At 36.6% G+C, this 22,792-nt stretch overlaps 1 protein-coding gene and 1 long non-coding RNA gene across 7 annotated transcripts in view; one reads left to right on the forward strand and one right to left on the reverse strand.

The window, feature by feature from the left end:
• Positions 1-22,792, reverse strand: part of TANK (TRAF family member associated NFKB activator) — a 96,624-nt gene that overhangs the window by 68,614 nt on the left and 5,218 nt on the right. The window contains exons 1-2 of one of the 6 annotated variants that reach the window (XM_032755576.2): positions 5,867-6,019; positions 4,939-5,066 (exon numbers count right to left, since the gene is read on the reverse strand). The exons of 2 other annotated variants lie outside the window; for them this stretch is intronic. In XM_032755576.2, coding sequence (XP_032611467.1) covers positions 4,939-5,063 — 125 coding nt within the window. In that variant the 5' untranslated portion in view covers positions 5,064-5,066; positions 5,867-6,019. Of the gene's footprint in view, positions 1-4,782; positions 4,912-4,938; positions 5,067-5,866; positions 6,020-8,786; positions 8,924-22,792 lie in introns of those variants that run through there. 3 more of the 6 variants (XM_032755580.2, XM_032755578.2, XM_032755579.2) reach the window with 3 other exon arrangements.
• The window catches only part of LOC131383928 (uncharacterized), a 295,529-nt gene that overhangs the window by 7,508 nt on the left and 265,229 nt on the right, over positions 1-22,792 (forward strand). Inside the window, exon 2 of the long non-coding RNA XR_009214336.1 lies at positions 1,027-1,141. This is a non-coding gene — a long non-coding RNA (uncharacterized LOC131383928). The remainder of the gene's footprint in view (positions 1-1,026; positions 1,142-22,792) is intronic.

The raw sequence follows: 22,792 nt of genomic DNA on the forward strand, positions 1-22,792 counted from the left end.
TCCTTCCACGTTGTAAACTTTGGTCATGAATATACCCATAGCATATTGTACTACACTGTTTCTGTGCTCCATCCAGGCAGCTGATATAATATAAACCTTAAATATCATAAATCCAGTAGTGTTAGAATTTGAATTTTGTATTTTTCCATAAGCTGGAAGGCTAAATGCAACAGGGTAAACAAGACAATCTCACTGGCTAAACCCAAAGCTCCCCAGTACATGTTCTCCATTTTGCTGGATGTTGGAACTTGGTGAAATTTTCTATGCGATCTTGCAAGAGCTAAAAGATTTCACTGTCAAAGACCACACCCCTGAGTCTCAGTTTTGCCTTACTTCCTTTTTTTCTCCAGTAATACTTCTTTGAGACTATTTATCAAATGTTATGGGTTTAAGTGCACAACTAACAGTATAACACCAAAAGGGAAAGTAGGCATGGGATGTTCTACTCCTCTGAGGTGAACATAAACATGGCACTGCTCAGTTGGCTGTGCTCAACTGAGTAATCTTTAAGGGGTATCCTCTCCTCTGAGTAGGGGCAATGTTAGAATCTGAAGATGGGGGAGGAAGGATATACAATTTTAAAATAGTTAATATTAAAAATCTATTACATAAATCATATAAAGGACTGTGCATAATATTCACAGATGAGAGAACTAGAAGAGAAAGTCTGTAGTCAGTATGGTGAGGTGTAGAGGAGGAGTAGGACTGTATGGGAAGGAACATGAATTACAATCCTCTAGGATTTGTGAGATTTTAATGTTTATCAGAAAGGAAATATGGATTTTTAAAGGTTGAGAAACAACAATATCAAGGGAAAGGCATTTCTACTTTTGGGATTCCAAATACTTGAGGTTATGAAATCACATTCCAGTAAATGCCACATAATAAATGGTTATGAATCGTAAAACCACTTAAATCTCTCACAATAACAGTTGATTTGCTGATTCCAAAAATCTTTCTTCAAGCAATTAAAAAAAAATCCTTTATTTTGAAAGAATCTAAGTCTCTAACTTCCGTCCTTTATAGCAAGTCACTCTCTGACAAAACTATTACCTGATTGGGTTGTTTTGCTGTTCAACAGAACAATTCTCATACTTCATTCTACTGCAACTATTTCAAAGACTCTCATAACTTCAACTTGGTAAGTAGCCATCAAAACGGAACTCATATTAATTTTCTTTGTCTACTCAATTTCCAGTAATTCCTTACTGCAATGACTTAAAATACTTTGTTTTCAATGTTAGCAACCTATTTTCAGTAGACCCTTCTTTTTGTAAAAAAAAAAAAAAAAAGTATTGGTGTTAAGTAAAAGCTATTATAGATCACTAGTACTCAAACTGTTTACTCTCATAACTTACTACTGATAATTACCATTTATAGAGAATATATCTCTGAAGGTAAAAAGTTACTGTCCAGGAAATTTTCCATGAGACAAACAATTGCCATCACTTACTTCCCAAACTCTTTTCCTTAAGAAAAATAAGTCCCTTTAAAAATATTTTTCTTGGTTGCACAGCAATGTGAATGCACTTAACATTATTGAACTATATACTTTAAAAAGGTTAAGATGGTAAATTTTGTTATGTGAATTTTACCACAATTTAAAAAGCTTTTATAGATTAGGAATTGGAAAATGTGACACATGTACTACATAGGTCCCAAAGCCTGTTTTCAGTTGCACAGGGCTTGGTACCAGTTACCCTCAACTTACTTGAACAGTGACCAAATACTGCACTTAGTTCAAAAGACTTTGAAAATTAATTAACAACTCACTGAAAAGGTAGTTCATTTCATATTCTGTTATCCCTTCCTGAAGATAATCATAATCTTGGTTCTGAACTATAAAGAGATTTTTGTTACATATCTAAATAATAGCCTCCTCTTTCCCTGTATTTATAATTCAAAACCATGGCAGCAAGCATAGGAGATAGCAGGTGGGAAATGGCAGCCACAGCATAAATCCTACAGGAAATAGAAACTAAAACTAGGCTTTACATAACTGAACACAAACGAACTGCAATTAAACAGTAATATTTTATGCTTATAAGGTATTAGAAAACAAAAAGGATAAACAGGAACAGTCAATCAGCTAATGCACAGCATCGAAATAGCGAAGCTTTATGTCGACGGGCTATTTTTATTCACCATTTGGACAAAGGTATGGTTTTTAAAAACATGCAGTCTTCTTTCATCATAGGGCAAGTCCCCAATTATTTTTGCTATAATAGCCCATAAATGGAAATAAAATACCCATGCATTCACATAATGCCTGCATCCTACTGTAAGTAACACTTTAGTGTCTGTAGGTATCTTCCACAGTTCATAGATGCAAACTGCTAAATTACATTACCTGTCTCAGGTCATATTCTTGAAGGTGATCAAAAAGCATTTGAAATAATCATCTATAAAAGTCTATCAAAGATTACTTACACTATTATCGATGTATTAACAGTAAACCATTAGTCAAGTAAAAAGGTAGGCTTTTGTTGGATGACAGCACTGCTCCATGTGCGTGCACATACCATGCACATACCTGAACTGTGCTAATGATTTTCACTTCATGTTAAATAAGTATAAGCATGTTAAGCTTGTATATTTTTTCACCCACTCATTTTGAAACCCTCTGTAGGATATGGCTACAGTAAAATGTCAGCTTGGTTATTACCTTTAAAGTAAGAAATTTCCCAGCAAAATTGGGAAGCTAGTGACAACAAAGTGAAACTGATGCCTTCCCAGTTGAGTTTCACTCTTGGTTTCTTTCAGGGCATGGACAAACTTGCCCATGTAGAAGCAATACCCTTGCTTCTGTAACATCACTGGAGAAGAGAAGAGAAAGAATAGCAAGACATTTTACTTAACAGCCTCAGCCTACCTACAGCATTTTTCCTTGTCCACGAAAAAAAAGTTGTGTGTAGGGGGGAAATAACCAGCATCAGTACAGCAGCTGTTCTTAGTTCTTGACATTACTGTGTCCCAGACTCTTTCATTCAATTGTATTTACTCCAAGGAGTTTTTGTTTGTTCTGAACCATTTTGCTGAGTACTGTTGCTGTCTTAAGAAGAGTGTACTCCCAGACCCACATGGTTTCATGAGTGAATTCTTTCAGATCTTCAAAGAGCAGAGTTCTTAGGCTATTTAAACTATATCAGAGCAGAGGAAGAGGAACTCTGCCCAGTTCTTTTTAGGAACCAGCATAACCTTGATATCAAAACCTAGCAAAAATAACAGAAAAAGGTGAGTATAAAATGAATCTCAATCATTGATTTTAAATAAAAATGCTGCCAAAGGAACCAATATATACTTAAATATTACACCATGACCAAGTGAAAGATTGGTTCACAAACTGGAAATATACTAAAATAATTCACTATCCTATTAGGTCAAAGATGAAAAGTACCTATGAAAGGTTATGATAGATGTCAAAAAGCCACTTGACAAAATCCAACTTCCATTCCTGATAAATATGTTAAGAAGTAATGAAGAGACATTATTTTAACACAACAAGAAATATATATACACACCAAATGAACATCCGATATCTATTATTTAAAATTGTTCTCAAAGTGCTATCTAATACAATAGACGCTCCCCATCCCCAGTTGCAAAAATGACTTCGGATGCAATCCAAACAGTTCTCTGTAAAAATCACAATGAGCTAGAAATATTAACGGAAACTTCCCTGATAAATAGAATTTATTAGAAATTAATAGTAACTTCATATTTAATGATGACATAATAAAAACATCCCCAAACTAAGAAACAAGATAAAGGATGGCCAGAATCACTGTTTTATTTACCACTATTCTGGGGAAGCCAGCAATTCACTAAAGCAAAGAAAGAAAGAGATAAGATAATTATAATTAGATGATTGTTTTCCTAGAAAATTCAAGTGAAACAATTTATTAAAACTAATAAATTTAGAAAGTTGGCCAGATACATAAACACTCATCTACATACCAGTCACAAAATATAAGAAAATATAATGGGTAAATCCCAAAAAGAGTATTTTAATGAAGCATGAACAGTGTATGTTAAATTTTATCTCAAAGATAAAGCAATTATATTCAAGAAAATTTTGAAAAGGAAAAATGAAGAGGGACTTGTCCCATGAATTACTAGAAAACGTAATATCAAAGCAGTTGGTATTTTTAAAGGAAGACACAAAAAGATCAAAGAAACAGATGAGTCTAAAGAAAAGATGCATGTACACATGAGAATTTACTATATTAAGAAGGTATTTCTAGTCAGTTGGGAGAGAAATGATTTCAACAAATGATTTCAGGAAAAATGGCTGCCCAGTCATAAAAACAAAGAAAAAAAATTAAATCCTTATCTTAGTATACAAAAATTATTTTCAGATGTTTTAATGAGTAAATCATAAAAAGAATTAACGGGCAATATAGGAGAAGATTTTAAGAATTTTTGAGTGGGGACTACCTTCTTACCTGAGATAAAAAGCCTGGGCATTTTAAACCAAAGCATTGATAATTCTTGAAAATATTTGCCATATATTTCACAAAGGATTAATGAAATCTGTATTCTAATGAGAAACAGATCATTTTGAAGAATATTGGGCAATATATATGGACAGGACATAGTGATAGTTAACTATAATTTGGTACATCTACACAATGCAGTACCACGCCAATATTACAATAAAATAGAGCTATATATGGCAAGACTTTCACCATATATATATATATTTAATCTGAAACAGATTATCGAACAGTATGCATAATCTCATTTTCATAAGAAAGCAAAATAACATGATTATGCACATACCGGAAAGATGTGGAAGGCTTGGATTACAATTGGGGAGAGGACTGAGAAGGATTTTGCTTTCTGCTTTACACATAGCTGTATTATTTGAGGATCCCTCCTCTCTCAAATGAGGACACAATAATTTTTAACAGAAGACACTGCTTGCTTCTCTGCTACCTCTCGTTTGGGTGTGTATTCCAACCGCGGTAATGAGGCAGGTCATTTTCTTTTCCTTCAATTTCACGTCGCTTCTTCACTTCCTTTACTACCATCTCTCCCTTATTATAACTTGTCAAAAGCATCTCCTGTGAGGTGAGATAAACACCACTTTACATAGCAAGGCTGCTTTACTTTTGCTCGTTATAGCATAACAATAAAGGCACAGCTCTTCTTTGATTATCCTACTCCTCTTTCTATTTCTAGAAAAGCACAGCTTTTTTGCCCGTAACTCGTTGCTAGTCAGTTTACACCGGCGTGAGGACTCTACCTAACGCCTGGGTTCCCGCTGTGGGCGGGGTTGGCTTCTGTTCTTCCTGCCTTGGCCACCCACTCCCTCCGTGACCCTCTGGGAAGTTACCCAACTTCTCATTGACCAGGCTGTGATGACACCCTACAGAAAGGCAGAGGGGAATTGTGCAACCACCTTGGGAAAACAACAGAAAGAACCAATTAAGTTTTCTAAAGAGTAACCACGATACTACTTGATTCTAGGAGGCAGTCCCTCTCCCGAAGGGAAGTCGGGGATGTTCCTGGCGGGTCCACTGCTCACCTCGACACCGCAGGCCCTTCCACCCCCATTTCCCGGGCAAAGCAGCCGGGACGAGTCCCTCCCCTGAAGCCGCTGGGGCAGAGGCCGACGATGCTACGCTGACATCGCGAGCCCGGAAACCCCCCGACAAGGAGTCCGCTCCGGGGGAAGGACTCGCGTGGTTTCTCCCGCACAAAATCCCTCCCCAAACTGCAAATTGGTTGTCTCCGCTGCTCCTCGGCTTCTCTCCCTGCGGCGCCCCCACTGTCAGCGCGTCCCTCTCGCTCACGCATACAAATTCTCCGACGTCGTGCTAGACGGATTCGGACACACCAATTCACAAAGTTTCTTACTCACACAGTTCACGGTTTCAGCTACGCTCCCTCTCCCCTCAGGTCGCCGGCGCCTGGCCGAGTGACTCCAACCGGAAGTTGCTTTTTATTCCAGTTCAGAGGGCAGTGCCTGCGCGCGGAGCCATTAACTCTCCACCTTCCACCCGACAAGGCCAGGGCCCTTCCGCCCTGCTCCGCCCAGCCCAGGGCTCTTCCCCCCCCCCCCCCCCCCCCCCCCCGCCCCGCCCAGCGCCCTCCCCCTGCCCTGCCCAGCGCCCTCCCCCTGCCCTGCCCAGCCAAGTCCCCGCCTCTTAGAAAAAAAAAAGCGTCAGCAGCGGAAGAGAATCCTATGTTAAGTGTAAGGGTCACTTGAGGGTCTTTGCTGGATTTTTTTGCCAAACGATAAATAACCGGTAAATAAATAAACACTAAATAAATAACATCACCCTATATATGAGTTAGAGTACACAAGAATCACCTGAGAAACAAAATGTAGTTTCACCAACCGACTCCTACAGCTTTCATTTCAGAACAACTGGAGTGAAGCCCAGGAACCTGCATTTTCAACAGATCCTCGGAAATTTATGTAATTAAAGGTGGTTAAAGTCCACACTCTGAGAAACACTACATATACACATACCCATTTGGTTTCTCCCCAACTAGTAGTATTTTTCACTAAATGTATTTGTTAAAGAGGAGTGGCTGGAAATGGAGGTGGAACTTTATTAGAAAATTTCCCATGAATTAAGACTTTCCCATTATTCCAATTCCTAGCCATGCATGAATATTCTCTAAGATTCAAATCTTAGATACCGCAAGAAAGATATCCTTTCCCTTTAGGGCAAGAGGATGAGGTCTGGCTGCCCCAATTTCTCCCTGCAGTTCTGAATCATGGATGTTTACACATCTTTCCTTAGGCCAGTAAGTCCAAGGATTTTAAAACCTGCCAAGTTGCAGTGCATTCTGTCTAGTTATCTTGAATGTTGCTGTATACTTTTAAAAGTCAAAGCCTAAATATATTTGAAACAATGTTTTTAACAAACAGAAACTTCTTATATATAACGTTTTGACTAGTTGAATAGTTTTCTTGTAATAAGTAATTGAGTTAAACATGACAATACAGTACTGCTTTAAAAAAATTATTTAAACTATTTTGAGAGCAGTTTTAGATTCACAGCAAAATGGAAAAGAATGTCCAGAGATTTTCCATATACTTTCTGCCCCGACACAAGCATAGCCCTTCCCTATTATCAACATCCCTCACCCCAGTCTGATGAAAAAAAGCTGTTGTAAATATCTGTGTGCAGGTTTTTTTGTGCGGAAATAAGTTTTCATCTCCTTTGGATAAATACCAAGTAGTATGATTGCTGGATCATAAGGTAAGAGAATGTTTAGTTTTGTAAGCAATTGCCAAATTGTCTTCCAAAGTGGCTACTATTTTGCATTCCCACCAGGCATGAATAAGAGTTCCTGTTGTTCCAAATCCTTGCCAGCATTTGGTGTTGTAAGTGTTCTGGATTTTGGCCATTCTAATAGATGTGTGTCGTATTTTATTGTTGTTTTAATTTGCATTTCCCTGATGACATATAATGTGGAGGATCTTTTCATATGGCTATTTATTTACCATCTGGTTATCTCCTTTGGGGAGGTAAAGGCCTTTGGCCCATTTTTTAATCAGGTTGTTTTCCAAATGTTGAGTTTTAAGTGTTCTTTGTATTTTTGATAACAGTCCTTTATCAGATATGTCTTTTGCAAAAAATTTTCTCCTTGTCTGTGGCTTGTGTTTTTACTCTCTTGACAATATCTATTGCAAAGCAGAAATTCTTAATTTTGATGAAGTCCAGTTTATTCAGCACTGCCTGAGCGAATTAAATAAGCTGGTTTGAAGATTTCTGATTGAAATAGTGGAATTTAGTAATACACTCAGAGTCTAAAGCTGAATGCACAGGCATTTTGAAATATGGAGGTGCTAAAAACTTTGAATAAGGAAATAAGCTAGATATACACATTTCTTAAATATATATTTTTCTCTTTCCACTTCCATGATGTTGTAGTCTTGAAGAGAAGTGGCTGCATAATTCCCCTATATGTGAAATATGCATAAATGCTGGTAGAATTATTTTCTAAACAATGCTAAAATGGTATCAAACATGTTCCTTTTCCTATAATTATTATTTTAAGAATTCACATACAGTATGTTTTACAAAGGTTAGAAATTGAGTTGAGACATTTATTTGAGGAATAATCTTTTAAAATAATGACATAATTTTATTCCAATTTTCCTTCACTCATATTATTATATACCTCAAGTTAGTGAGCAGTGATGTGGCATTGGAGGTTAGGTATGGTGGCATGAAAATGGGGAACTGACTGGGTGTGGTGCTCACACATATAATCCTAACACTTTGGGAGGCCAAGGGCAGAGGATCACTTGAGCACAGGAGTTTGAGACCAGCCTGAGCAACATAGTGAGACCACGTCTCTATTTAATAATGATAATAATAATTAATTATTAAAAGAAAATAGGGAAATGGCAGGCCTTTAAAAGATTATTTTGGAACCTGGATGGGTGCAGTGGCTCATGCTTGTAATCCCAGCACCTCAGGAGGCCAAGGTGGGCTGATCACTTAAGGTCAGGAGTTTGAGACCAGCCTGGCCAACATGGTGAAAACCCATTTCTGCTGAAAATACAAAAGATAGCCATGTTTGGTGGTGCACACTTATAATTCCAGCTATATGGGAGGCTGAGGCAGGAGGATCACTTGAACCCAGAAGGCAGAAACTTCAGTGAGCCAAGATCACGCCACTCTACTCCAGCCTGGGCAACAGAGAGAGACTCTGTCTCAAAAATATTTTGAATCCTAGTTTTAAAACTGCTTAATAATTTATTGAGAATTCTGAATATAAATCTAAGGACAAGGAAACCTGGCAATACAAACACTTACTATGACTTGGAATGTCAGGTATGTTCTCAGTCAAATCTTTGATGTGAAATATCACTATTAATGGAATCTGGTTGACTTCTGATTTACGATGACATCTGGACTGGCTGTTTATATTGCAGACTCTCCAACTAAAATGCCTATGAAAAATCAGAAAAACATGAGAACTCACAATGGCCTCTTGGAAGGCAGACTGACAACCAGGGCCACTGTGTATGGTTGAGCAGGCTGTGCTCACTTGCAAAGCCTTGCCTCCTTCAGGCAGGCTGTGTCTTCTCAAGAGAGGTGCTTTTTCTAACTCACAGAAAAGTACCGTAAGAGCAGCTATAACCCTGTTGACAAGCACACTAGTTCCAGAATTTGATAGGATATTGCACTTATTGCAAGAACTGTGAAGCTGAAATGGACATGTACTTTTTTGTTGGAAGGCAAGCAAAGGTGTTGGTACGGAAGGATAGTAAGGAAGCTACCTGCCTCACGACCCCTACTAGTAACTCCACTACTAAGTGTGATGGCTAAGAAGTATTTTACACCTCTTTGCCCTAATCTCTCCCATTAGTTTCTCTCTCTATGACCCATTTTGGAGCTACGGCCTAGAGAATATCAGCAATAACCCAAAGGGAGTGGATAGGTGTGATGCTCTGTGTCCAAGCTTGGGAAACTAATAATGAAAGGGGTTGGGCAGACAGAACTGGGTGTTTGTTTCTCTGGGGGTTTAGTTTTTCATACATGGTTCTTATCAAGAAAAAGACAAATCATTGTTTCGATTAACCAGGAATTCCTCTCTTTATAGTATAGTAACTAGCTGTTAAAGGTAAGGAATCTCACCTCAGCCCAACACCTGTAGTGACAAAGCTGATAAATGTCAGCTTCAAGCCAAAAAGTTAGTGTTGACTGTACATGTCTATATGTCTTCCAGCTCAACATCTATGCTGAAGAACTAATAGCATCAGACAGATAATGAGAAGAGCCAAGAACCAAAATCCACACATTCAGGTAGTAAGGTTGACACAAGGCTCGGAACGAGTAATTACAAGAGAAAGCATCCCTTTGAAAAGATTATACTGTCTGAAGGAGAGTCTTCAAAATACAAAGAAAGTGAATACTTTGGAAAATGATTTACCAGAAGCAGAAGTATACGGAGAGAATCTGCTTTGTATTCTCTATGCAAAAAAAGATGAAATAGGCCGGGCGCAGTGGCTCATGCCTGTAATCCCAGCACTTTGGGAGGCCAAGGCGGGTGGATCATGAGGTCAGGAGATCGAGACCACGGTGAAACCCCGTCTCTACTAAAAAAAATACAAAAAATTAGCCGGGCGCAGTGGCGGGCGCCTGTAGTCCCAGCTACTCTGGAGGCTGAGGCAGGAGAATGGCGTGAACCCGGGAGGCGGAGCTTGCAGTGAGCCGAGATGGCGCCACTGCACTCCAGCCTGGGCGACAGAGCGAGACTCCGTCTCAAAAAAAAAAAAAAAAAAAGAGATGAAATATATGATAAGCTATTAGACTAAGATAAGGAGGGAACTAGAGACAAGGTGAAATAAAACCAAAGTTGCATAAGTTAAGGCTGTAAGTACACAGAACAACATGCAATGGCAAAATTCACGTATAATTTGGACATAATCAAAGATGGAATCAGTGTTGCAGAATAATAAATCAATGATTAGAGTAAAAGCTTGAAAAACTCTTCCAAAATATGAATGGCAAGTACAAATAGATGACAACCATTAAAGGAAATGATAGAAAGATTATGCCCCAACTTCTTCCTGAAGAAGAGATTGGGGTAAATAGAACAGAGACGGCAACCACGGATATATCAAAAGCTATCTGAAGTACTACTTTGAACCAATACAATACTTCGTAAAAATGAAAAGGACTCAATGTGTTTTGAAATACATCAATGACCTATCTTGTTAAAAATTTCAATATTAAATGCCCTATCAATTCATTAATTTAATCAGTGAATATTTTGGGAATATTTGCTATGTGCTAAGAATTAGGGGTAGAAAGATCACTAAGACACTGTCCTACCTTTAAAGAACTTGGTGTCTATACTGGGTGACATACATACAAGAATCAGGCGATTATTATACAATGTGGTATTGTGATTTTTATATTAGAGGTAATATATAGTACTCTGAAAACACATTGGAAAGGCTGTCGTCCAGCCTTGAGAGGGTAAGGGAAGGCTTCTAGTATCTAAGGTATGGAAAAAGTTCAACAAGAATCCAGGTGGAAAAAAAAATTAATTGCAAAGGAAGAAAAACTTGTCTTCAGAATTAAACTTCAAAAGCTGAATAGAATAACATCTACAGTTGCCTGGGAAAGATTTGACCTATAGCGTCTGCCTACTCAAGTTATCATTTATTCAAGAAAAGGAAAACAAAGACATTCTCAGATACCTCAAGATTCAAACATCATACCACCCATTTTCTGAAACAATTGAAGATATACTTCCCTTATTCAAGAAGGAGTCAAAATTAAAAACTCAAGAAAGGTGAAATTTTGATATAAAATAAATATTAGAAAACATTTGAAATAATTTAAACATAGATAAATTAAAAACATCTTGCAACTACAAAGCAATGGAAAAATGTAATTTTTGACACATAAGATACAAATTATTACCTAATAAATAATTTAATAATAATAATATGGGCACAACTTTCTGATTACAGCAACAAATACATAAGTGGGTGGGAGAGAGATGGCAGGAAGTAAATGTGTTCTGCTATTTTACTCATTTTCTAATCTATATATAGAAATAAGAAAATTACAGGATCTCATTCTAAGTATAATAATTGAAGATGTATCATTTTAGTTTTTTTAATATGAAGATAAATAACTACAAGTAGAATTTAAAAGTGTATGCTTGTTTTTGGCTGCGCATGGTAGCTCAAGCCTGTAATCCCATCACTTTGGGAGGCCAAGGCAGGCGGATCACTTGAGGCCAGGAGTTCAAGACCAGCCTGGCCAACATGGAGAAAATTCGTCTCTACTAGAAGTACAAAAATTAGCCAGGTGTTGTGGTACACGTCCGTAATCCCAGCTACTCAGGAGGCTGAGGCACAAGAATCATTTGCACCTGGGAGGCGGAGGTTGCAGTGACCTGAGATGGCACCACTGCACTCCAGCCTGGGCAACAGAGTGAGACTCTGTCTCAAAAAAAAAAAAAAATGTATCTTAATTTTTATGTTAACAGAGGAAGAAAGAAATTAAAACATTGTCCACATAATAAAGATTTAACTATCTTAATTCCCAACATTCAATCGGTCATCCAATCAGGTACATCATATGTGTACTCATCTGCAGTATTTCTTGCATGCTTACACTCTATGTCCCCATTGCCACTATCTAGCTCCATTCCTACCCCTTGTTCAAGCCACCATCAACCATAGTTACAATGCTAACCTCCTAATTGTTTGCCTCACTTTCTCCCTTGTCAGATTCTATGTTGTTATGTTTCTTTACCACCTACAACTATTAAATGTCTTCCCCTCACCTTTAGGATAAAATCCAAAATCTTAATCCTGGAATGAGGCATCTTCCTAACTCTCCAGACTTATGTCCTGCTTCTTCTTCCTGGTGATTTTGGGCTTCTTTTAATACCTTAAGTGATCGCTCTTTTGTCCTTTTCAGGTATTTGCTGCTTTCCTCAGCCTAGAACATGTTTTCCTCATATTTTACCTGGTCTGTTGAGTCCTCTACTGAAAGATCTGATTCTAAGCTAGGCCACACTTGATTTCCTTTCTAGGTTAAGACTGTGGGCTCAGCTGTGGGCTCCTATTTTACCCTGTCCTTTCCTCTTTATGACATGCCTTATGCTTGAAATTTCAAGATACATATTTGGATGTTTTTAAGCTTAGGATGGCCATTATGACTGATGTTAGAGAAACTTATACTCACTAGGCAGAGTCCTAGGTTATCATTGCCCCCACAAAGGCAAACTATAGCTGAGAGAAGCTAAAGCATGATGATTGTAAGTGAGAGTTCTGTGTTAAAGTTGCCTCGTTCGTATGTTGGTATTGACATTTACTAATCATATGACTTTACTAATCCTGTGCCTCAGTTTCTTCTCCTGTCAAAGGTCGAGTGTACTTGTCCAACAAAATAATGTATGAACAAGACCTGGCCTACAGGAGGACTGCAATAAATATTGGGTAATATAGAAAATTCCTGTAACTTAGTAGGTGGTTCCACATGCAATTGATTTTTTTTTTTTTTTTTTTTTTTTTGAGACAGGGTCTCGCTGTTGTCACCCAGGCTGGAGTGCAGGGCATGATCTTGGCTCATTGCAGCTTGACTTCCCAGGCTCATGTGATTCTCCTACCTTATGCTCCTGAGTAGCTGGGACTACAGACGTGCACCATCATGCCTGGCTAATTTTTGTATTTTTTGTAGAGACAGGGTTTCACCATGTTGCCCAGGCTGGTATTAAACTCCTGAGCTCAAGAGATCCATCTGCCTCTGCTTCCCAAAGTGCTGCAATTACAGTTGTGAATTGGGATCACACCCAGCCTGATTTTTAATTTAAATAAAAAGTCATAATTATCACTTAAAATATCTTTAATAGTTCATACTGAGAAGGTCTCTATATTGGACTTAATAGAAAAACACTTTCAATCAGTTGCCTTAAATATGCCCAAAGAACTAAAGAAAACCATGGACAAAGAACTAAAAGAAATCAGGAAAATGATTTCTGAACAAAAGGAGAATATAAAAATATGATATAAATTATAAAACAGAACCAAATAGTAATTCTGGAGCTGAATGGTACAATAACAAATGGAAAATTAATTATAGGGGTTCAATAGCAGATTTCAGCAAGCAGAAGAAAGAGTCAGAGAATGTGATAAGATAATTAACATCAAGCTTACCTACTATGCATTGTGGGAGTCTTGAAGGAGAATGAGAGAAATGAAGCAGAAAAAATATTTCAAGAAATAATAGCTGAAAACTTCCCAATTTGCTAAAAGTCTGAACCAGCATATTCAAGTTGCTCAATGAACTCTAAGTAGAATGAACTCAAAGAATCCACACTGAGGCATTATAATCAAATTATCCTTTAGCTCTTTGGGCATATTTAAGACAATTGACTGAAAGTCTTTTTCTAGTAAGTCCAATATCTAGACCTTCTCAGTGTGAATTTGTAGACGTTTTAAGTTATAATTATGGCTAACTATTTAAATTAAAAATCAAATGCATGTAGAATCACCCACTAAATAACAGAAATCATTTATATTACCCAGTATTTATTGAGGTCCTTCTGTAGGCCAGGTCCTGTTCATATATTATTTCATTGTACAGATACTCTCAACTTTTGAGGCAATTTTTGAACTGAGGACAAAGAGAGAATATTGAAAGCAGCAAGAAAGAAGTGACACATTATGTGCAAGAGATCATCAATAAGATTAACAGCCAATTTTGCTTTGAAACTATGAAGGCCAGAAAATAGTAGAATGACATATATAAAGTGCTAGAAAAAAGTGTAAACCAACAATTCTATAAATGGCAAGACTATCCTTCGAAAATAAAGAAGAAATTAAGACATTTTGAGATAAATGAAAGCAGAAGGAGCTTGGTGTTAGCAGCCTTACCCTAAAGAAATGATAAAGGGAGTCCTTCAGGCTGACTACTAGGAGATAATTTGAGGCCATACAAAGAAATAAAGAACTTCAGTAAAGACAACTACATAGGTAAATATATTAAAGCTAGGATAATTGTATTTTGGTTTGTAACTCCTCTTATTATTTCCTATATGATTAAAAGACAAATCCTTAAAAATAATTATAAATCTGGCACACAACGTATAAAGATATAATTTGTGACAACAACACATAAGGGGTGATTAAGCTGCTTAGTAGTAGAATTTTTGTATGTTACTGAAACTAAGTTGATATCAGTTAAAATTAGGTTGTTATAAATTTAGGTTGTTAATTGTAATTCACATGGTAATGATAAGAAAATATTTTTTTAAAATCACAAAAGAAAATGAGAAGGGAATAAAATGGTATACCACCAAGAATAAGCTAAATACAAAATAAGACAGTATTGGAAGAAGTGAGAAATAGAAAAATGGTATAGAACATACAGAAATCAAATAGCAAAATGGCAGAAGTAAAACCTTCCTTATCAGTAATTACTTTAAATGTAGATGGATTAACCTCTTCAATCAAGAGGCAGAGCTTGGGAGAATGGATAATACAACATGATCAAATGATCAAATCATATGTTATCTGCAAAGGACTTAGTTTAGATGCAAAGACCAATAGATTAAAGTGAAATTATGGAAGAAGATTTTTCATGCAAATAGTAACCAAAAGAGAGATGGCGTGGCTATACTAATATTAGAGAAAATAGACTTTTAGTAAAAAACTGTTACAGGAGACAAAGAAGGATATTATGTATTGACAAAAAGATAATTCATCAAGAAGATATAGCAATTATACACATATATCCATCAAAAAACAGGGCCCAAAAATACATGAAAGAGACATTGGCAGACTTGAAGGGAGAAATAGACAGTACTACAATAGTCACTGGAGAGTACATTATGTCACTTTTAATAATAAATAGAAAAACAGAATATCCAAAAGAAAATAGACAACTTGAAAAATAGTATAAACCAACTAGACCTAGCAGACATGTAGAGCATTCCACCCAAAAAAAGCTGAATATACATTCTTCTCAAGTGGATATGGAATCCTCCCCAGGATAGATCAAATATTAGGCCACAAAAAGTCTTAATATATTTAAAAAGATTGAAATCATACAAAGTATCTTCTCCAACCAAAATGGAATGAAACTAGAAGTTAATACAAGGAAAACTAAAAGATTTACAAATATGTGCAAATTAAGCAACACATTAAACAACCAATGAGTCACAAGGATAAATCATAGGAAAATTAGATTTACTTGGAGAAGAATAAAAACAAAATTGCAATGTATCAAAATATATGGGATGCAGTAAAAACAGTGCTCAGAGGGAAATTAATAGCAGTAAATGTTCATATTAAAAAAGATCTGAGAACTGGGCATGCTGGCTCATGCCTGTAATCCCAGGACTTTGCGAGGTCGAGACAAGCAGATCACTTGAGGTCAGGAGTTTGAGACCAGCCTGGCCAATATGGTGAAACCTCGGCTCTACTAAAAATACAAAAATTAGCTCAGTGTGGTGGTATGCATGTGTCTGTAATCCCGGCTATTTGGGAGGCTGAGGCAGGAGAATCGCTTGAACCTGGCAGGCAGAGATTTCAGTGAGCCAAGATTGCACCAGCCCGGGAGACAGAGTGAGACTCCATTTCACAAAAAAAAAAAAAAAGAAAAAGAAAAAGAAAAACAAGAAGAAGAAGATTTGAAATCAATAATCTAACTTTTTACCTCAAGGAACTGGAAAAGGAAGAGCAAACTAAATCTAAAGCTAGCAAGGATGAAACTAATAAAGATTAGAGAAGAGATAAATGAAATAGAGAATAGAAACACAGTCGAGAGATCAATGAAACTAGAAGTTGGTTCTTGGAAAAGATCAAGAAAATTGACAAAACTTTATATAAATCGATAAGAGAAAGAGGAAGAAATAAATAACTAAAATCAAAAATGAAAGTGAGGACATTACCGCCAACCAAATAGAAATACAAAGTATTATAAATATTATGTTATGGAACAGTTGTAGATCAACCAATTAGATAACCTAGATGAACGTACAAATTCCTAAAAACACACAGACTACTAAATCTAAGTAAAGAGGAAATAGGAAATCTGAACAGACTTATAATAATACAGAGATTGAATCAATAACCAAAAATCTCCCCAGAAAGAAGCCATCAGGACTAGATGGCTTCACTGATGAATTCTACCATGCACTTAAATAACATCAAATTTTCAAACTGCAAGAAAAAAAACGGGTGGAAAGGATGCTTACTAACTCATTCTATGGGGCTAGCATTGACTTTATGCCAAAGCCAGACAGAGATGTGATAAAAAAAGAAAGCTAAAAACCAATATTCCTTGTGAATATAGATGCAAAAATTCTCCACAAAATACTAGCAAACTAAATCCAACAGCCTATTAAGTGTATTATACATTATGATCAAGTGTGATTTATCCCTGTAACGCAAGGGTGGTTCAACATAAGAAAATCATTCCAGGCAATGCACCACATCATAGAAAAATGGAAAAAAAACCCACATGATTATATCCACTGATGCAAAAAGGCATTTGAAAAAACCCAACACCCTTCTATGATTCCTCAGAAAACTAGGATTAGAAGGGAACTTCCTTAGCATAATAAAGAGCATTTATGAAAAACCCTCAGGTAACAACATATCGAATGGTGACATACTAAAAGCTTTCTCCCTAGGATTAGGAACAAGACAAGGACACTTTCTTTCACCACTGCTATTTAACACTGTCCAGGAAATCGTAGCCAGTGCAATTAGACAAGAAAAAGAAATAAAAGCCATCCAAATTGGAAAGGAAGAGGTAAAACTATTTCTATCCTTAGATGATATTATCCTATATACAAAAACTCCCAAAGTATTCACAAGAAAGCTACTAGAGCTAATAAATGAATTTAGCAAAGTTACAGGGTATGATATAAACACTCAAAAATCTGTTGTTTCTATACATTGCCAATGAACCCTCTTAAAAGGAAATTAAGAAAATTCTGTTTACAGTGGCATCCAAAAAAAATGCCTAGGAATAAACTTAACCAAAGAGGTAAAATAGTTATAGACTGAAAACTACAAAACACTTCTGAAAGAAATTATAGAAGACCTAAGTAAGTAGAAAGACATCCTATGTCCATGGATTGGAAGACTTAATATTATTAAGATGGCAATTCTCCACAAATTGATCTCCAGATTCAATGCAATTGCTATCGAAATTTCAATGGCCTATTTTTTTTTTGCAGAAATTGAAAAGCTGATTCTGAAATTCATATTAAATTGCAAGTGTAGCCAGAAGAATATTGCAAAGGAAAAACAAAGTTGGAAGACTCACACTTCCCAATTTCAACACTGACTACAAAGCTACAGTAATCAAAACAGCATGGCACTAGCATAAAGATACACATATGGACCAAAGGAATAGAATGGAGAGTCCAAAAATAAACCCTTATAAGGGTGCCAAGACCATTTAATGGAGAAAAAAAATCGTCTCTTCAACAAATGATGCTGGGATGAGTGATAACCACATGCAAAAGAAAGAAGGTGGGTCCCTACCTCACACCACATACAAAAATTGACTCCCAATTGATCAGTTACCTTAATGTAAGAGATAAAACCATAATAGCACCCTTAGACAAACACAAGTGGGTAAGTCATCATGACCTTGGATTTGGCAATGGATTTTAGATATGATACCAAAATAACAAACAAGAAAACAAATAAATTTGACTTAATAATTTTTTAAAACTTTAAACATTGAAAGATGTCAAGACACTGAAAAGACAGTCTATAGAAAAGGAGAAAATATTTGCAAATCACATATCTGATAAGGGCCTAGAATCTAGAATATATAAAAAACTCTTGCGACTCAACAACAAAAAGACAAACAATCCAATTAAAACATGGGTAACTGACTTGAATAGACATTTATCTAAAGAGGATCTACACGTGGTCAACAAACACATGAAAAAATGCTTGACATTATTAGTCTTCAGTTAAATGCAAATCAGGACTACAATGAATTACCACTTCACATTCACTAGGATGGCTGTAACAAGAACCCAAATAGAAAATAACAAGTGTGGAGGAGGATGTGGAAAAATTGGAAGCCTTATACATTGCTGGTTGGAGTGTAAAATAGTTCAACCACTGTGGAAAATAATTCGACAGTTCCTTAAAATGCTAAACATAGAATTACCATACGACCCCAGAATTCCACTGCCAGGTATATACCCAAAAGAACTGAAAACAGGTACTGAAACAAATATATGTAAATACATGTTCATAACAGCATGATTTACAATAGTCCAAAAGTGAAGACAGACCAAATACCCTATCCATCAACAGATGAATGGATAAATAATTTGTGGTATATACATATAATAGAATATTATTCAGCCATATAAAGAAATGAAGTACTGATACATGCTACAACATGGATGAAACTCAAAACCATTGTGCTAAGTAAAAAAAGACAGTTTAAGAAAGTCACAGGTGAGGCCAAGATGGCCGACTAGAAGCAGCAGCGATTGGAGGCTCCCATCAAAAAGAACTATAACAGCATGCAAATCCTTCACTGGCAACCGAGGTACCCAGGTTCTGTCATCAGAACTGACCAGGTGGCTGGCATGACCCTTGGAGAGGAAGGAAGACCATTGTGGTGCAGTCTATAACCAGATAGCATCATGATGACAGGATCAAATTCACATATAACATTATTAACCTTAAATGTAAATGGGCTAAATGCCCCAACTAAAAGACACAGACTGGCAAATTGGATAAAGAGTCAAGACTCATCAGTGTGCTGTATTGGAGAGACATATCTCATGTGCAAAGACACACATAGGCTCAAAATAAAGGGATGGAGGAACATTTACCAAGCAAATGGAAAGCAAAAAAAAAAAAAAAAAAAAAAAAGCAGAGGTTGCAATCCTAGTCTCTAACAAAACAGACATTAAACCAACAAAGATCAAAAATGACAAAGAAAAGCATTACATAATGGTAAAGGGATCAATGCAACAAGAAGAGCTAACAATCCTAAATATATATGCACCCAATACAGGAGCACCCAGATTCATAAAGCAAGTTCTTAGAGACCTACAAAGTGACTTAGACTCCCACACAATAATAGTGGGAGACTTTAACATCCTACTGTCAATATTAGACAGATTAACGAGACAGAAAATTGATACAGGAGCAACCAGATTCATAAAACAAGTTCTTGGAGACCTGCAAAGAGACTTAGACTCCCACAAAATAATACTGAGAGACTTGAATACCCCACTGTCAATATTAGACAGATTGACAAGACAGAAAATTAACAAGGATATTCAGGATTTGAACTCAGCTCTGGATCAAGTGGACCTAATAGAAATCTACAAAACTCTCCACCCCAAATCAACAGAATATACATTCTTCTTAGTACCACATGGCACTTATTCTAAAATAGACCACATAATTGGAAGTAAAACACTCCTCAGCAAATGCAAAATAACTGAAATTATAGCAGTCTCTCAGGCCAGAGTGCAATCAAATTAGAAATAAGGATTAAGAAATTCACTAAAAATCACACAACTACATGGAAATTGAACAACGTGCTCCTGAATGACTCCTAGGTAAATAATGAAATTAAGGCAGAAATCAAGAAGTTCTTTGAAACCAATGAGAACAACGAGATGATGTACCAGAATCTCTGGGACACAGCTAAAGCAGTGTTAAGAGGGAAGTTTATAGCACTAAATGCCCACATCAGAAAGCTAGAACTCAAATTGACACCCTAACATCACAATTAAAAGAGCTAGAGAAGCAAGAGCAAACAAATCCAAAACCTAGGAGAACAAGAAATAACTAAGTTCAGAACAGAACTGAAGGAGATAGAGACACCAAAAAACCCTTCAAAAACTCAATGAATCCAGGAGCTGTTTTTTTGAAAAAATTAACAAAATAGATGGCTACCTAGACTAATAAAAAAGAAACGAGAGAAGACTCAAATAGATACAATAAAAATGATAAAGGGAATATCACCTCTGACCTCACAGAAATACAAACTACTATCAGCAAATACTATAAACATCTCTATGCAAATAAGCTAGAAAATCTAGAAGAAATGGTTAAATTCCTGGACACATACACCCTCCCAAGACTAAACCAGAAAGAAGTGATACTTGAATAGACCAATAACAAGTTCTGAAATTGGGGCAGTAATTAATACCCTACCCACCAAAAAAAGCCCAGGACCAGATGGATTCATGGATGAATTCTTCAGAGGTACAAAGAGGAGCTTGTACCATTCCTTCTGAAACTATTCAAACAATTGAAAAGGAGGGACTCCTCCCTAACTCATTTTATGAGGCCAGCATCATCCTGATACCAAAACCTGGCAGAGACACAACAAAAAAAGAAACTTCAGGCCAATATCTCTGATGAACATCAATGCAAAAATCCTCAATAAAGTACTGGCAAACTGAATCCAACAGCACATCAAAAAGCTTATCCACCAAGATCAAGTCGGCTTCATCCCTGGGACGCAAGGTTGGTTCAACATACACAAATCAATAAACGTAATCCATCACATAAACATAAACAATGACAAAAACGACATGATTATCTCAATAGAAGCAGAATAGGCCCTCAATAAAATTCAACATCCTTCATGTTAAAATCTCTCAATAAACTAGGCATTGATGGAACATATCTCAAAATGAAAAGAGCTATTTATGACAAACCCACAGCCAATATCATACTAAATGGGCAAAAGCTGTAAGCATTTCCTTTGAAAACCATCACAAGACAAGAATTCCCTCTGTCACCACTCCTATTCAACATAGTATTGGAAGTTCTGGCCAGGGCAATCAGGCAAGAGAAAGAAATACAGCGTATTCAAATAGGAAGAGAAGAAGTCAAATTGTCTCTGTTTGCAGATGATATGAGTCTATATTTAGAAAACCCCATAATCTCAGCCCCAAACCTCCTTAAGCTAATAAACGACTTCAGCAAAGTCTCAGGATACAAAATCAGTGTGCAAAAATAACAAGCATTCCTATACACCAATAATAGACAAGCAGAGAGCCAAAGCATGAATGAACTCTCATTCACAATTGCTACAAAGAGAATAAAATACCTAGGAATACAGTTAACCAGGGATGTGAAGGACCTCTTCAGAGAACTACAAACTACTGCTCAAGGAAATAAGAGAGGATACAAACAAATGGAAAAACATTCCATGCTCATGGATAGGAAGAATCAACATCATGAAAATGGCCATACTGCCTAAAGTAATTTATAGACTCAATGCTATTTCCATCAAACTACCACTGACATTTTTCACAGAATTAGAAAAAAACTATATTTCATATGGAAACCCCAAAAGAGTCCATATAGCCAAGACAATCCTAAGCAAAAAGAACAAAGCTGGAGGCATCACACTACCTGACTTCAAAATATACTATAAGGCTACAGTAACCAAAAGAGTATGGTACTGGTACCAAAACAGACATATAGACCAATGGAGCAGAACAGAGACCTCAGAAATAACACGACACATCTACAACCATCTGATCTTTGACAAACCAGACAAAAACAAGCAATGGGGAAAGGATTCCCCATTTAATAAATGGTGTTGGGAAAAGTGGCTAGCCGTATGCAGAAAACTGAAACTGGACCCCTTCCTTACACCTTATACAAAAATTAACTCAAGATGGATTAAAGACTTAAACATAAGACCTAAAACCGTAAAATCCTTGGAAGAAAACCTAGGTAAGACCATTCAGGACATAGGCATGGGCAAAGACTTCATGACGAAAATGCCAAAAGCAACTGCAACAAAAGCCAAAATTGACAAATCGGATCTAATTAAACTAAAGAGTTTCCGCACAGCAAAAGGAATTATCATTAGAGTGAGCAGCATCAACCTACAGAATGGGAGAAAATTTTTGCAATCTACCCATCTGAAAAAGGTCTAATATCCAGAATCTACAAGGAACTTAAACAAATTTACAAGAAAAAAACAACCCCATCAAAGAGTGGGCAAAGGATATGAATAGACACTTCTCAAAAGAAGACATTTATGCAGCCAACAAACACATGAAAAAAAGCTCAACATCATTGATCATTAGAGAAATGCAAATCAAATCCACAATGAGATACCATCTCATGCCAGTCAGAAAGGCGATTATTACAAACAAGAAACAATAGATGCTGACGAGGCTTTGGAGAAATAGGAATGCTTTTACACTGTTGGTGGAAATGTAAATTAGTTCAACTATTGTGGAAGACAGTGTGGTGATTCCTCAAGGATCTAGAACCAGAAATACCATTTGACCCAGCAATCCTATTAATGGGTATATA

Source organism: Hylobates moloch, unplaced genomic scaffold (assembly GCF_009828535.3).
Source record: "Hylobates moloch isolate HMO894 unplaced genomic scaffold, HMol_V3 SCAFFOLD_1, whole genome shotgun sequence".
Taxonomy (NCBI): Eukaryota; Metazoa; Chordata; class Mammalia; order Primates; family Hylobatidae; genus Hylobates; species Hylobates moloch.